Source organism: Calypte anna, chromosome 7, assembly GCF_003957555.1.
Source record: "Calypte anna isolate BGI_N300 chromosome 7, bCalAnn1_v1.p, whole genome shotgun sequence".
NCBI classification, from domain to species: domain Eukaryota; kingdom Metazoa; phylum Chordata; class Aves; order Apodiformes; family Trochilidae; genus Calypte; species Calypte anna.
The window spans coordinates 21705591-21721552 of record NC_044253.1 but is presented as its reverse complement, the minus strand read 5'-3'; the positions used below and the strand labels follow the sequence as shown (position 1 = coordinate 21721552).

The window sequence follows — 15962 nt, the reverse complement described above, 5'->3', positions numbered from 1 at the left end:
GCACGCATCCACAATGTCTTCAGATACACATCAGAGGAGCTCAGCACTGGGAGAAAACCCTGGAAATGTCTGATATGTAAGAATGTTTTCTGCACCACCAGCTATTCAGTACCACATTAGAGAGACCTAATTCCATAGCTGAAGTATTACTTAAATAATTTCGAGGTAAATTTATCTACATCAATAAAGAGCACTACTGGCTTGTGCCATCAGTTTTTTTCTTTAAGCAAGTCTTATATTTAGCTCAAGAGAAAAGGGTGTGTGGGTAAACCCAGGATAACTGAGGGCAATTAATATTATAGGATTTTTTTCCTATTTAATGGATTTTCCTGAATGAGCTGCATTTTCCTCCTTGGCTGTTTAGCTTAAAGACACCTGGGGAGTCTTGAGATTCTTAGCTCAATATCTCCCTCTGTCTCCTTGCTGTGGCCAAACTGATCTGTCCTCCATCAAATTTCACTCGAATGAGTACAGTGCAGTTACTCATTTGTAGCTGTTCTGTCATCAGAACAACCTCTCCCACTGTCACCTACATGCAGCTGCCCCCCCTCACACTTTACCTCCAAGTAAGCTGTAGGCAATTAACTCTACATAGGTCTTTAGGACTAGATCCACCTCAGTTGCTGCTTCCTCCCATAGCATCTGTAGTTCATGACACTTAACATTTGCTCTCCTAAATTCCCTTTAGTACCCAGATTTCTGTTGTGACAGATGTGGAGGAACCTCAGTCTCACCAACGCTGGCTGTCAGATATCTGTGCTTCCAGATAGGCTGTTGAACAAAACATAACTCCCCCTTATCTCTCTAGTGGCACCTGCTGAATGATCCTTGCTCAAAGAACAACTACAAGACAGCTTCTTTTCCTCCTTTGTCTTTTTTTGTGCTCCAGGTCCCAGAAACTTGCTAACCACAGCAGGGCAGAGCTCGCTACAACTACAGGTAAAAGCAATAGTAGCAGTAGCCTGTGCCACTGTTGCCTGACACCTACACTCTTCTACTCCAATGACTTTATTTTCTGAGGGATGAGGTCAACATGGTGTAGGTACCTGTCAAACACAACGAACACATTGCTCAGAAATTGAGGCAAACAGAAGTGGAGATGTTTTTAGTCATGGGGAGGAGTTGAGTGTTTTGTACAAACTAAGGGCCTTCTGACAACCCCTTTTATGAAGGGGTTCTTGCATTTTGTACAGTAAGCTGTGCATACTGGGAGAAGCAAGGGACCTCCAGCAAGGTTGCCTGTTTCACTAGATAGCAGGGAACCCTACCATCTGGCAGGAACCACACCTCCTTGTGGAGCCCAACATGTTAGAAGTATGATGTGCTACCTACATGGGGAAAAACCAGAAACTAGATTTTAGCAGTCAGGCTTAATTAGAAAGTTACCTAAGCCAAATATCCACCAAACTGTTCATCTCATTTGTAACTTTTCCTCAGAAATGAGGAAAAAAAAACATGTTAGGTATGCTTTTGGAAACACAAAAAATGGGTAGGCAGAAAGGAAATGGTACCGAATAGGTTGCAGTACTCTCAGCTCTCTTGTTTCAGCTATAATGCATAATACATTTACTCGTATGTCTAATAGACTAATTCTGCTTGCAAGGAGAAAGGGTGTATTTCTCCAGCCTGTATTTAGAAGGTGCACAGGAAAAAAACCAACAAACAACATTATTCCTTACTCTAAGTCTGCATGTCTTGACAAAAATTAATTGTAATGATGGTAAGAACATTTGATTGTTATTTTTTTCCTAAAGCAGGTTTTAGCTATGTGGGTGAATGGGGTTTAGTCTTAACCACTACAAAAAAAATAAGGGACTTGTTTCAGATCGTACCAGAAAGCTCTGGCAGAAGACTATCAGTGTGCTGTAGTGGGCACACAGATACAATATAAACTGGTATATTTTTATTTACTAGATGTATTCTTCAGAGCCTTGTACTGCAGATGCTGTTTTCTAGCCACAGTAACCATTTTAAACTAGAAGCTAACTTCTCCCAGAGAAAACTGGGATTACATCAAAGCAGTTCAGTTCCTCACAACAAAACTCTATGCTTGGTTTCCAATCCCAAAATTGTAACATCGCAACTTTTTTATAAAAATTAAATGGAAACAGAAATAAAGGGGGAAGAAAAAGCTTTTAGAGTGTTAACTCTCCACAGCAGGAAGAAGCCAGCATGGGCATTGAGCTCGGCACACTCATCCCCTTCTCCCTGCTGAAAGGGACACAAAAAGAACTCTGGCTAAGCATTTATTTTTCTGCTAATGTGAAAGTTTTCTTTTAAAGAGGAAGCAGATTGAACAGAGCACGAGAAAAGAATTTGACTCTGGCTTATTTCCAAAGGTTTTTTTTTCCTGATGATTCACTGTTATCACTTGTATTCACATTACAACCAACCTCAAAAAGAAATATCCAAAACCAAAACTAACCCCTGTCTACACCCAACAACAACAAAAAAAACATACCACAAAAGCACTAAAAAATAGGATCTTTCCTACTGCTAAATTCTGCTAATAAGCTATATAAGAGAATCATGTAAGATAAGAGTGCCTATGTTCATTCACATTTGAGTAGTAACACAGCTAAGCCTCTAGATCTGGAAATTTAAAGCACATCTAAAGATGGTCAATCTCCAAGGCATTAAATGGCTGACAAGTCATTGAACTTCTTGTTTTACCTTCAGCTATGTAATAAAATATCTAAATATCTCTGAATTCTAAAATATTTACATTTTTAGTACAGTCTTTCTAGTTTTTATTTTCATACAAGAGTTTGAATATTCAGGGAGGAGACACCCATTCTCTGAAAACATGAACAATACAAATTTTTGTATTTGTGGGAGCCCTCTCACCCTCAGCCCTGGTGGCAGTCCATCCTGAATGCCCAGTCTATGTAGCAAATCACAAACATACCACTTTTACATGGGCACTTGATCTAAAAGGAAGAGTGCTGGCAGGATTGCTTTGTTACACTGTATGTGATTAAAAGAAAATAAGCCTGGCAGTCTCCTATTACTTACACCTCTTAACACAATCTAACACACAATTTCATTCTCCCTGCCTGCAATGGTGTTAACTAACAGGAAGGCTATAAAGCTAACTTGAGCCTGAACACAAATCTCTAATTTCAGTAATGTTTTGTTTCCATTTTCAGGAGTAGTTTTAAGTTTTAGCCACAAATGTGCTCCAGGGGAAAGACTGTATGAGTAGCACCCTACAGAGCAGGATCTACAGCTCAACTGATTCCTTTTTTTCTGGTTCAAGTGATCAGCATAAATACTACTAAAGTATTATTAATAAAAGAGACAAATGCAATGCCTTCTCCTGACCATACCGAATTCTGGGGTGTTTTTTGGGTTTTTTTTTCCATGTAGCAGAACTATCTGCCATCCATGCAACCAGAGCTCTATCAGTTCTAGCTGGAATAAAATCTGTGCCAAACAACAGCACATCTAGTTTAGTTTGACTGGAGCTCTACGCTCTAAACATATTTTCACACAAATTCAGTATCCACAACTTCTTACAAGTATCAGACACAACAGAAATTCCCAATTATTCCCACCGCCTCCCAGTTTCAGGACTCCTGCTATTAGCACTGATCATTGCATTTTTTAATTCAAACTTACAATTCCCTTCCTGTTTGCCACCCTTACCTCACAGGGTTTGTGAGGAAGAGCCTGTCTTATTAAGAAGATGTGATGCTCCCCTCTCAACATTTGGAGCCCATTCACTCACGTATCTCTATGACACAGCCCAGCATTACTTTAGTGGTGGCATTTACGACCCCATCGACTGGTCAGACTGTACTTTACAGAGAAAGCCATATATTTTTACTCACTTTGGTTTAGTTACAAGATGAAGAATGTGAAAGAACAGTAGGAAGTGTTTCCAAAATCGCCACACTAGCTTATGCCATTGGCCATGCAAGAGCTGTACTAGCAAAAAGCCACAAGAGAACAAACTGGTTTATGCCAGCAGAGGTCAGTGGGTGACCCTCTTGCCAAACATTTCAGATGCACACTGAGTATAAAGTTTCAAAGTCAGCTGTGCTCCCTCACACTGCAACACCGAGAGCCATTTTTTTACTAGATGCAACCATTTTGCACTTTTTGATCCTGTCAGCCTAACTAAGCAAATTATGATGCTGTGTTCCTACATTATCATCTCTTTTCAACGGATGTTCTTAGGTTTCTGCCCAACAAAACCAAGGTCTATTAGCCCATGAGGATAAAGAAGAGGGGGTAGTTTCCAAAGCTAATGCCCACTGAAAGTTCCACTGCAGCTCACCACACTGAAGTAACTGGTTAAGTGGCTGAGTGTATTTCTCTGGAATGCACAGCATATGCTGCTTCATCAGCCGGTGAAGAAACACTTCAATGCTACTTTTGTAACTTCTATATAATGAAAAAAGGTTTGCTTAATAGGTAAGGAACACAAAAATCCTTCGCAAAATTTGAAGACCTCAGGCTTCAACATTTGGCTTAAGCAAAAAGCAAGTGAGACAAGAAAGAAGAAAAAGTATATATACTAGCCTAAGAGAATCTTCTGATAGGAAGTTTTGACTAATTCCATCAATAGATACTATATCACTGTAATGAAAAATTTACCCATATGCAAGCTTACAGTTTTACTTACATATTTAACTTTAAAAAAAAAAAAAAAAAAAAAAAAGCTAACACTCATGTTTCTGGCATAGTCACTTCTCTCAGACTATTACATAGCCACAAATGCCTTCCCATCCACTTCCCATCACAGGGAACAAAGGTCCAAGGAATTTAATTTGCCTGTTAGTCTTTCCAGTATTCTATTTCTAGCCATTAAAAAGTATTACACCAGGTTAAGAAAAAAAATTAAAAGTTATATCAGACCTAGGCACAAGATCACCTTCAATAATTAGTTAACTGTCATTCTACCTCACACTGGAGCTTCATTCTTCTGATCTTCCATTAACAGTGATTCTCTTATTTCCATGCATCTTTTTTTTTAAAGCAGACAGTTAGGATCTCTTCCTTACAGACTCTTAAATTGCTGCATGTTTGCTGCAGATATAAACCCTGAGCTCTTCACCTATTTGTTAAGTTAATATCAACAGTACTTAAGTAGCTGTAATAGAGAGCCTTGGGCAAAAAAAGGTGTTTGCACTGAGACACCTCAAAATCATCATGTAAAACATACACCAACACACCACACAATTACATATTCAATATGTAATTACAGTAACTCCTCTCTCTAAACCCAGCTATAATGATGCAAAAGAAAGCAGCACAAGAATCAAAACCAGTCTTCAGCACAGTCAGCTTGCCATATAGCCTCCCCAAGTAATTCTCTACTCCAGCACAGCTCCTGAGAGAAGTTACCAGTTTGTTACAGGGGAGAGGATGTGGGGACCTAAATTAAATTGTGTGTATACATGTATAGTGGTAGGCATCTGACTTTGATTTGTGTCCAAACGATAATATCCTCATCCTTCTCAGCTCAGGATGTCAGCATCTAGTATAAGAAAATGTAGGAAAAAAAAAAAAGCAGAAGGTTAAGCACATAAACATGTGCTTAAAGCCTGTATCTGGCCTAATCTCAACAGCAATGTATTTTTACCATCACAAGTTAGTACAAAACATTGCAAATCCAAGCAGCATGAGTATCAGATCAAGCCTGGTTCAGCACAACACAAGGTGGGGGACAGAAAGATGTCCAAGTCTAACTGACTTTGTATGAGAAGTTTACCTGAAAGGTGGCAAAATCTAGAGTTCTAACAGGCTTTGTAAAAACAGTCAAGAGGCAGAAATACTAACCCAAAAAATTTATTTTCAAAGTAAAAAAGTTTGTACAGAACACTGCAGATCTGAACAAATCTAAATACAACAGTCTCTGTGATACAACGCAAGGCTTTGCTTTTAGCACAGCCCTTTCACACTCCAGCAATCAGAAGGCAAGACCAGCAATTACAAAAAAAAAAAAAAAAAAAAAGCACTCATCTGTTGGAACATGTATTTCTAGAGCTGCTTCAGGAAATGTACCTAGAGGTTAGAACACTCTACCTCAGACTGCAAAGAATTCACACTGTAAAAACAAAAGAGAGGAAGATTTTCAAGAGGACAGATGATTTATGAAACAGAACTGCAAGTCTGAGACATAAATAGCTTTTGTTTCTGAATTCCTCTCTCCTGTCCTCCCAGACACACTGATGTAATTCCTAGAAAGGTATAAACTGTGGATCATTATGTATACACACTGTGCAAACACTGTGCATGCAGAGCAGCCTAAACCTGTTTTGTTCTAATGCTCAATAAAAGCCACTTAGTTCTTTTACTATTCAATTGTACAGTATTTTAACATTGCATTCTAAACCTTATACAAAGATTATACAGTAGTTTCCATAATCAAACTAAGCACAGTCATACACTTTGTGGTTATCCAGATACAATTTTCATGGCACCTTCTTTATTACAGCACAGAGTACAAGAGACCCCATTCCATACAGCACATGAGAATCCTTCAGCTCCGTTTCTGCTGTACTCGTGCTTCCTTAACAACATCATGCAAAAGATCTCCTCCAATCACACAAAGCCAGATACAGAAATATGGCTGGAGTGTTAGGAGGAGACCACAACAGTACCTACATCTTTAAGTGCTCAAATTGTATGCAACTCGCTATATGTCCCTCTACTTAATTTTGAAAGCCTTTTTGATCAGGCAATTGTATTTCCTTATCTAAAATCAGGATGTCTCTTGAGAACTTTATCTACTTACATTCATGCTGCTCTATGCACTGGAAGAATAACTTACTCCAAGCTGAACTGCAGCTTAAAAAGTCCTTGCTTTTTACATTTTTTACAGGTAAAAAAGTCAGGCTTCTGATTCCAGCGATTGTCATTGCCCCTTTTCCTGATAATGGAATTCAAGAAGTAAGCATCTTTCATCCACTTGTAATTGGCCAACAGCCACATGAACCACTACCCCTCTATTTAACCAAGTCCTGACCTAGAGGACCAGTGACCTCTTCCCCAGGACCTGTGAGGATTCTGCAAGGAAGCAGTTCTGCAGTTGCAGCAAGAGCAGGAAGAAGAGAACCCACAAAAGCGGTAATTTAACACTGGGTATGTTCTGATTTAGACAATGGCCACTCTGTACAGTGTACATTCACATCTCCATCATCACCAAGCAGTGCTGGTGCTGTGGTTGCTTTCACCTCCTGTCATCTAAGAAAAGACACAAAGCACCATCTCCAACTGTTTCTCTTGCATTTTTAAAGTCACTCAGACATTACCCTTTTAAAATGGCCAGAGAGCACTTTAAGTACTCTATAAAACCAAATATTAGTGCTTGGAGACTGCTCAGCTGCAACTTTAAGAGCTTCCTTTTTGAACTTGCAAATGTGGTGGGGTTTATTTGAAAATTCTTAGCTTCTATTTTATGATCATTTATCCTCAGTCTGTATTGCAGCATAAGTTGGCCTGGAGTTAAGCACATACGTTTCCCCACTTGGTTCTATGGGGAACAGTGCCCTGAATTTTCAGAATATCTGTAGCTTTTCATGATCATCTTCAAAGTATAAATAAACCTGCAGCACAGTGATTGCATGAATAAGACTCCTAATGGCTTAAAGCCCCATCTCCTTTCAGAAAAAAAAAAAAAAAGTTATTGGCACAAAAGCAAGGACTGATGCTATCAGATTTGCCAAGTTGATTAAGAAGAAAACAACAGCTTGTGAGCAAAGACCTTCATTAAACAGGTTCCCCGAGTGTGATATGCACTGAGAAAAGTAAAACTTGTTTATCCCTTTTTACCCAGAAGGGGAGTGAAGGAAGGCACTGGCTTTGCAATCTCATTTGATTAAACAATTCACTGTAGGCAATGTGACATTGGTGAAAGAGTACACAATTTGAAGGCAGTCACAGCTTCAGTCTTCCATTTCAAGTTCTTGTTTCAGACTGAAAGACAAGTAGAAATATGAGTTAGCTTATAGCAAAACACTGGAAACTCTGTAGACAAACTAGGGGAAGCTCCAAAAAACACAACTGAAGTTGAAAGTCAAAGAATGCTATTTATCATTAGTTTTGGTTAAGAACCAAAACATCAGAAAAAACACATAGCCAAACTCAGATTGTCATGGCAACATAGAATGATCTTCAGATTTACCCAAAAAAATAATACGTGGAGAGCTCTGCTCTCCCAGTGTTCAGCTACTTACCACACTCAGAGTGGGGCCATGTCACTGACACAATGCACTTACCTTTTCAAGTAAGCATGGACGTTGTCATAGCCATGGTACTTGGCCAGATATACCAGGACACCTGTTGCACATCGGCCATCTCGCTGTCTGCAAAAGCTACAGTTGCAGATTCCACGGCAAGGTGGGCACCTCCAGGTCTAGAAAAAAGGTAGACAATAAACCTTCTTAGCTGAACTAGAATGCCAGAAATGATTCACACCTGGAAACTTAAAAGAGGGCCCCTGTTTCACACCAAGTTCTGCAGTGAACATCAGCCCTGCAGAAGTTTTAGAAACCGGCACAAGAGTACAAATTCTTCAGTCTGTAAGGGACTACACCTGCCTTTGCCTGCCTTGCACATAACCACAGCCAGCATTCCACTCCACTCAACCCGTGCACCACTTCCACAGCCCACAACAGCAGTGCTTTGCCCACAAATTCAGCTCCTTTCCATAGGGCACTTAGCGCTAACATAAGGCAGAGGAGGACACTATTCTGATGCCCAAACACTGGAGTATTTTGGAAGCTGCTCTGCTCTCATAGTTTCCTCCTGCAAATGAAACTACAAAAGTAGTAACTACGAGTTCTACACAACACAAGGTTCTGTGATTCAGTCTGAATCAAACCAGGACTGCATGACATACAACTACAGCACTGTAAGCAGTTCCCCTGCTAAAATTCTTTATCTATGAGCAATCAATGCCCCTCACTGCTCCAGTGAAACACCATCAAGCCAATATTCACAATTGTCTTACCGGGTCCAGCAGGGCAGTTCTGACATCTTCCCCATACCTATTGCGGAGGCAGGGCCCGCAGAACTGGCCCCGCACTCCCACGCAGTCCGGGTTACGGCAATTTGTTTTGGTGTCTGTGGTTTTCTGGCGACACTGGTGACAGGTGGATCCCTAGAACACAGAGGAGGCATTTCAGAATACAAGACATTAAAGATGGCTGTTTAGTCAGGGGAACAGCGCATTTAACAAGCCATCTCTCTTGCAGCTTGTCCTGAAATAAAAAAGGCCACCATTGAAGTTTACACCAAGACTGTTTTAACACCGCATCTTCAGCCTCTGCTGATCCCTTTCCTTCACTAGGACCATCTAGATACTACAGTTGTGACAGGGGGACAGCAAGGTAACTGGCTTGGTAAAAGCCATTTTGTAAATGCAGGTAAAGAAATGACATTTCAAGACGTCAGGCATACTTCTCCCACAAATCACACCCTTCCTCTCAGTGAGGAAGTATGCATCTCACAAAGTTGAAACATACTTACCATAGTCCTGTTATATATTTTATCTCTTGCAGAACCACAAATATTTTTCAACTCTTCCTCTGTTATCTGCTCAACTGGGCGCACAACGTGTGGAAAAGCCATGGCACCACGGTGACCCCTCCTGGGAGTTCGGGCTTCATGCTGAATAGTGAAGACACAATACTTTCAGTATTAAGTTTCAGCAAAAACTACATAAATAAGGTAGGGATCTTCAAAGCAAAGTCTCAGACAGCCACCATATACTTAAACAAGAGACAGAAGATCTGTGCAAAGACGTATGATATGGGTGCAGCTTTAGCACCGTCACTTTTATCTGTTAACTCCAGGGTTCAGAAATGCTACTGGATCTTGATTAATTCCTGCTGGAGTGCAAGAGGAAGAAATTTTTCAAGGATAAGGCTGGTGGAAATGGAGAATACATACAATGCTATTTTCTGTACATCTTCCCAGGCCATAGTATACTCATAATGTTGATCAACTCTGGATTAATTGCTATTTTCTCGAAGGGAAAACAAAACCACCAGCAACAGTAGAAACAGAACCTCAACATACCTCCAGGTATTCATCAGACATCTTTCTTCTTCTCACTAAGATGTATGGGTCATCTTCCTCTTCTGGTAAAGAAGTAGGAGGACCTTCAATCAGGGACCTGGATCTTGTATGAGGCCGAGAACTTCGGTCTGGGTTCCTCCTCAAAGCACTTCTGGGCAATGAACGTCTTGGAGGTCGCTTTGGTCCCTAGTAAATTTTTAAAATCTCCAAATCAAACAGGCAACAACCCAGACAGCTCCTGCTGGTACTATGAGTTCCTCCCCTGAATGACACACCTTGCTTCTGTCTTTCCCAAAGATTAAGTCTCCTCCCCATGCCAAATCAGAAAACACAAGTAAAAAACATCCTAAGCAATTCTATCTTGGGCCTTCTGCTAGCTTCAGAGAAATAACCAAAAGCATGTTTGTGTCCATGATACAAGAATTCTCCCATACAGCAGCCAAACCCATGTCTGAGGAGTTGTGACTTCTAGTGTTCTTCCATCTTCACATAGCTAACAGGTACAGCAGCAGTGAAATTCATTCCACTGCCAAGTCACAACTCAACCTTCTTTAAGAACCTAGTTAGGCCAAATGTCAGGTTTTTTTTAAAGGTTATAAACTCACAGAATATTCAGCCTTGAGCTTTAAAGCCTGACCAGCCCTCCCTATCTCCAGACTTTGTAAAAATACATATTTACACAGCACCTTGTTTAGTTGTGTTGGTCTGTGGAGACACCATTATGAATTAATCTGCTCCACTTCATACACTGACAAATCAAAAGAGAATTAACTGCATAATGAGGATGCCTGGTTTAGGAAGTAAAAAAAAATTCTGAACTGGACTTTGATTTACATGGCTTATGAAGTTTTTTTGATTCAGATTCCTGGTTTGTCATGTCAGAATGTGACCCTCAAAAATATGAAGGCAAAATAAGTTTATACTTACATTACTGACAGTTGGCAATGACTTTCTCCCAGCAAAGATACCAGAAACATTTTGCAACTCAGCCATTAGTTTTGCAAGCTAACAAGGGAAAGAAAAAGAAAATAGAGTCTTAAAAAGGCGTTTATGTGCTATTACAGACTATTAAGTCAGGGCAATTGGCTAGAAGTACAAGTACATATAGAAAACGCAGTCACTTTTTATCTTTCTACTTTTATTTATGTTCCAGTGACTGCAAGTAACTAAAAAATGCTCAAACTTACTGCCGTGAAGCCTATTCTTTAGGCTTGTAGCCTATAGATTTTTACTGAAGTAATTAAGCGTATGAATGTTCACATGACAGTGGACATGAAGTATCAAACATCAGAAATGGAAGTTCCTCTTAATACATTCATATAATTGCCATTAGAGTTAATTTGAATAACCAAAAAGGTCCCCTAAGAGTCAAGAAGAGGATGTCCCCAGGGAGACATTGAGTACTTGCCATTGCCTTGTTTTCCTTTATGTTTAAAGCTCTTTTTTCTAAAAACAGGGCACCATTTTCTTCAGAGTCAGAGTCTGAATCTGGAACAGGCATCAGCTTTTCAGGAAGAGGTTCCATCTCACCCTTCCTTCTCTCTGATCTTCGAGGTGGAAACTTCATGGCTACCTTTAGAGGTACAGAGCATTTCTGCCTTCTCCGAGCTACCTCACTTTCAGCACTTGTCTCATTCTCCTCTGCATCTGACTCCAGTTTCTGTTAACAAAGCAGAATGGAAGCATATAAATCCAAGTGAGTTGCTCTGAGATTACATACAGTTGCACAGTATGTTTGGGGGTGGTCATAGCCTATCTGGCTGAAATCTACACATTTACATCTCCAGTCCTAGCACTTTAGTGTATTAAGGGGAAGGAAGGGGGCAGGAGGAGAGGAGGGTGCAAGGACAAAAAGCTCTGAGGGAGAGCCACACTGTACTGCTGCAACACACCACAGAAAGGAGCATGGTTTCAGCTGCAGCAGTCATTGCTGTCACTTGCAGGTCTAATAGAAAAGATAGTTTGTTTGATAGAGAATAAAAGTTGCCTTCAAAGGGCTAAATTTTGCAACATATTGTATTTGGCTGTAAAAAAAAGCCACTACAGTTCTCAGCAGCAGGTCAAACCCAGGTCTGTACTCTGTCAAGAAAAGCCATCACATAACACCAGCAAGGGAAAACTTCCCTCTAGAGAGCCACTGAAATAATGATCAAGAAAATCCCAGAAGTGTCTTATCCTTAAATTCTGGTGCCTTGCTCACAACTTAACTTTTTCAAGAACCAAAGGTTCAGTAAAGACAGAAATTAATTTCTTTAGTTAAATGCCCACTCTGCAAAAGGTTTTCACTCTTAGATTTAGACTCAGTAGGACAGTCTTATTTTGGTCATAGTTAACAAGAGGCTGGAAGGTGGATTTCAGCATCTATCACTATTTCTCTACTGCTAAGAAGTACAGCACTTTGTATTACAGTCAGAGCACAGTTCTGACCACATGTCAATACACACAGATGTTTTTCTCAGGTTTGCTGGAGTCCATGGGCTAGCATAACATTTCATATTGTAATACTGAGGAAATCAGAAATGTTAGATTCTAATAGAGTAATGTCCAGGAACAACATTTTGAAGAGGTATTACTTTTCAAAATCCACATGGCAGATTTTATTTCAAACTTGCAAAGCTCAGGAGGTTGGGAGCTTTCTATGGAGACCAAAGGAATATGAAACCACAGCTACTTCAACGGTGTATTAAATTAAAAAAAGATGCTGCTTTCTGACAATACTGGACTTCCAACCTGAAGCTCCCATTATTTTTCAATTAAGAATGTGTAAAAAACTTAAAACAGCAAACTAAAATCACCTGTCTTACCAGTGCATCTTGAATTTCATTTTCTGAAAAGCCACAGAAGGATTCATCATCAGATGCTTCGTAAAAAATTTTTGCCAAATCTTCTCTAATATCCGACCTAAACTTGTATTTCTATGAAGAATAAAATATTATTTAACTGAAGTTGTACAGAAAATGATTCACATTTACAAGTGCAGTATGAGCAAATAGCTTTTTTAATAAAGAAAAAAATAGTTAAGGCATTTAACAAGGGGTTTCAGAACAGCAGTTGCAAATTATCAGGCATGTTAGGTTAGGTGACATTTCAAAGGCTAGAATAAATAGCTAATCTGTTTCCAACAATTACTACCTAGAAGCACAAGCAAAGAGTGAAATGAAATTACAGCATACAGCACAGATCTATAACTACTATACAAAACCATAAGCAGGGCAAGCAGTTTTAATTGTGTGGAATACATTTACTACCTTTGTATTTTCGCAAGCTTTACTAGCACTGCATATTCAGTTTTCTTTTTTCTAGTACTGTACTTACTGTGTTTGCAAAATTATCAGACCCAAAACTGTCACAACTGTCATCAGAGGATGAGGATGTTTCCATAGGAATCAGTTTCGTATTTCGGAATGCTGTGAGGTTTCTCCTTCCTGAACAACCTCGGCGCTGCAAAAGGACAATGGCAACGTTATTAAATTGAAGTTTAGCAGGTTTGAACATTTTGTTTGATGCTTAACACTCTTGAATACAAGTCAGCAGAATCATCAGCAGCTTTGAAATAATTCCGGAAGTAAAAAACAGGAATAATTTCTGCTGTTATACATATCTGGGTTTTGTCACAGTATTTAGAAATATTTCTTCTATGCAAACAGCAAAGTGGAAATATACACAAAAAATCATATCCTTCACTCATTAGAGGCAATGCAGGAAAAAAAATTACAAGTGCACAAATAGTAGCAAAAAATCTTCTCTGATTTATTAATTACTTGCAACAACAGCTCTAGACACAGTGGCTCACTGATTTGTTCATTTTATTACCAGGTTAAAACACACGGTAATTTTTTTAGGACCTTCAAGGTTTTCATTGCCACGGGGATGTGTCCACTGGCAAAGACCCGCTTCACCCCAGGGTGGCAGCGACCCGTGGTCCGATCCTGCTGCACCCACACCCGGACGCTGCACTCGCCGAGCACTCCGAACCTTGGCAGTTCACAGGCCCAGCCCCCTGGGCCGAAGATTTTGAAAATACGGTTTAAATATTAACCACACAGCCCTCTCCTCAGCCCCCTTCAGCCCGCTCCTTGTCTCTGGACCGGCACGACAGCACCCTGAGCCTTGACCACGCTCCACGGCATTCCCGGTGCTGACGAGCAACAGGAAAACTTCCGGGCCCGGCCCGGCTGCGGCCCTCAGCACATGAAGGGCGTGCCTGGGTCGGCCCACGGAGCGCTCAGCCGGGAAGCCCTGCCACGGCGGGCCGGGCTCCAGCCCGGGAGCCCCGGGACCAGCACCCAAACTTGCCTTCTCCCAGGACAGCTCTCCCCGTCTTCCGATAAAATGATGCCGCCCCCCACTGCCTGCGGGCCCAATGCCCTTATAAGTGGGGCCACTTCCCTCCGCTGTGAGATACCAGTCTCCCGGCCCCCGGTAGTGGCAGCGGCCGGGACAGCTGCGAGACGGGAGGGAGGGCACTGAGAGGCTGCCCCCAACAGAGCACGGCTCCCAGGCCGGGTCCCCCATAACCCAGCGAGGCGGGCGAGGGTACCGCCGTGCTGGGGGAGCTCCAGTACAGTGGCGGGGCAGAAGGCCCTGCATCGCAGGGCTTTACTCAAAGTGTTCCCCTTAGGATCCCCTTCGCTCTGCCCGAAACCATCAACCCACACCTCCCACACCCTCAGCAGCCCGGTTTGCCCCGGCCATGAGACCCCGCAGATCCCCGGGACAGCGCGGCCGCAGGAGCCATAGTCCCCCCGACGCCAGCAGCCACCCGCGGTCCTGGGCCCCCCCCCCCCCGCGATCCCGGCGGGCAGCCCCGCGGCAGGCAGCGCTCACCTGCGGGCGCGGCGGAGCCATGCTGGCAGCGGCGGGGCGAGCACCGGGGAACTGAAGGTTCGCGCCAAAGCGGTGGGAACGGCGGGGGGCGGGGCGCGGCGGTACCTTTCCCGCGCTGGCGCCCGCGTCCTGGCAGATACAGCAGACACCCTGTGGGGATCGGGCCCCCGGCGTGCTCGCCCCGCGCCTGCCCACCCACCCGTGCTGAGGATTTCGTCAGCCATCCTGGGGTGCCAACGGAGGGGTTCACGCGGGGACGCAAATTTTAAATTTATTTTTTATTTTGTTCCCGGCGCGGGTTTTGTGAAGCTGCAAGGGCCTGGCCCTGTGGCGCGAAAACTCCTGGTGGGGCCGCCCCGGGACTCGCGCGCTGGAAGGGAGGGGCGCGTGCCGGGTCTGAACTGTCCCAAGCCATGGCGGAGGGAGGGCAGGGGGCAGCGGGCAGCGACCGCAGGCCGGGGGTCTCCGCCGCCTCCTTTCTAGCCGTGTGTTCCTCGCTTTGTAAAATTTTGTCATGTCCTCTGCCGGGCAGGGGTGTGTTGTCACCGCTCGGCAGCTGTCCGGGTCACGGAGAGGGGGGGGACAAAGGAAGGAAAGGCGGGGGGTCTGTGTCCCCGCTGCTCCCGGGGTTGGGGCAGCCCCCGCCTACTTGCGGGGCACCCTGCGCCCCTTGAGGCCCTGCAGAGCGTGAGGCTGCATTTAACACAGCAATGCCTGTAGGAAAAGTGCACTTTTAATGAAAAAGCCCAGCAAAGCCGGTGCGTGACGTGGCAGTGCTACGCGAATGCAGCGCGGGGCTGGGAGCGACGGGGAGACGCTGGTTCCCTCCGCGCCCTTGGGAATATAGCAGCGCAACTGGACTCTGGGCAGAGGTTGGCTGCGTTGCTCTTTGCAAACAAAACAGTACTTGAAGACAGGCCAGAAGAAAGTGAATCATCACTCGTCGTAGACCATTTTATGTAACGTTTGCCATATCCCATTAACTCGAATGCACAGCAAAATAACCGCTGTGCAAGCAGTACTTGGCAGCCACAATAAAGGGAAAAGTCCTAAAGAAGCTGTATGGGATTTGCGGGACGAGTGTTTGCTATAATCCTTTGTTT

General features: G+C 42.8%; 1 protein-coding gene across 1 annotated transcript; it reads right to left on the bottom strand.

Moving 5' to 3' along the window:
- Nucleotides 1-5801: 5801 nt before the first annotated feature.
- On the bottom strand, nucleotides 5802-14949 carry CDCA7 (cell division cycle associated 7). The gene is made up of 10 exons (XM_030454267.1): nucleotides 14860-14949; nucleotides 13348-13473; nucleotides 12837-12947; nucleotides 11441-11692; nucleotides 10960-11037; nucleotides 10033-10218; nucleotides 9481-9621; nucleotides 8963-9112; nucleotides 8229-8365; nucleotides 5802-7926 (listed from the first exon to the last, which is right to left on the bottom strand). The coding sequence occupies exons 1-10, from the start codon at nucleotides 14878-14880 to the stop codon at nucleotides 7896-7898; spliced, it is 1233 nt and encodes a 410-aa protein (XP_030310127.1). The 5' UTR covers nucleotides 14881-14949; the 3' UTR covers nucleotides 5802-7895.
- Nucleotides 14950-15962: the final 1013 nt, after the last annotated feature.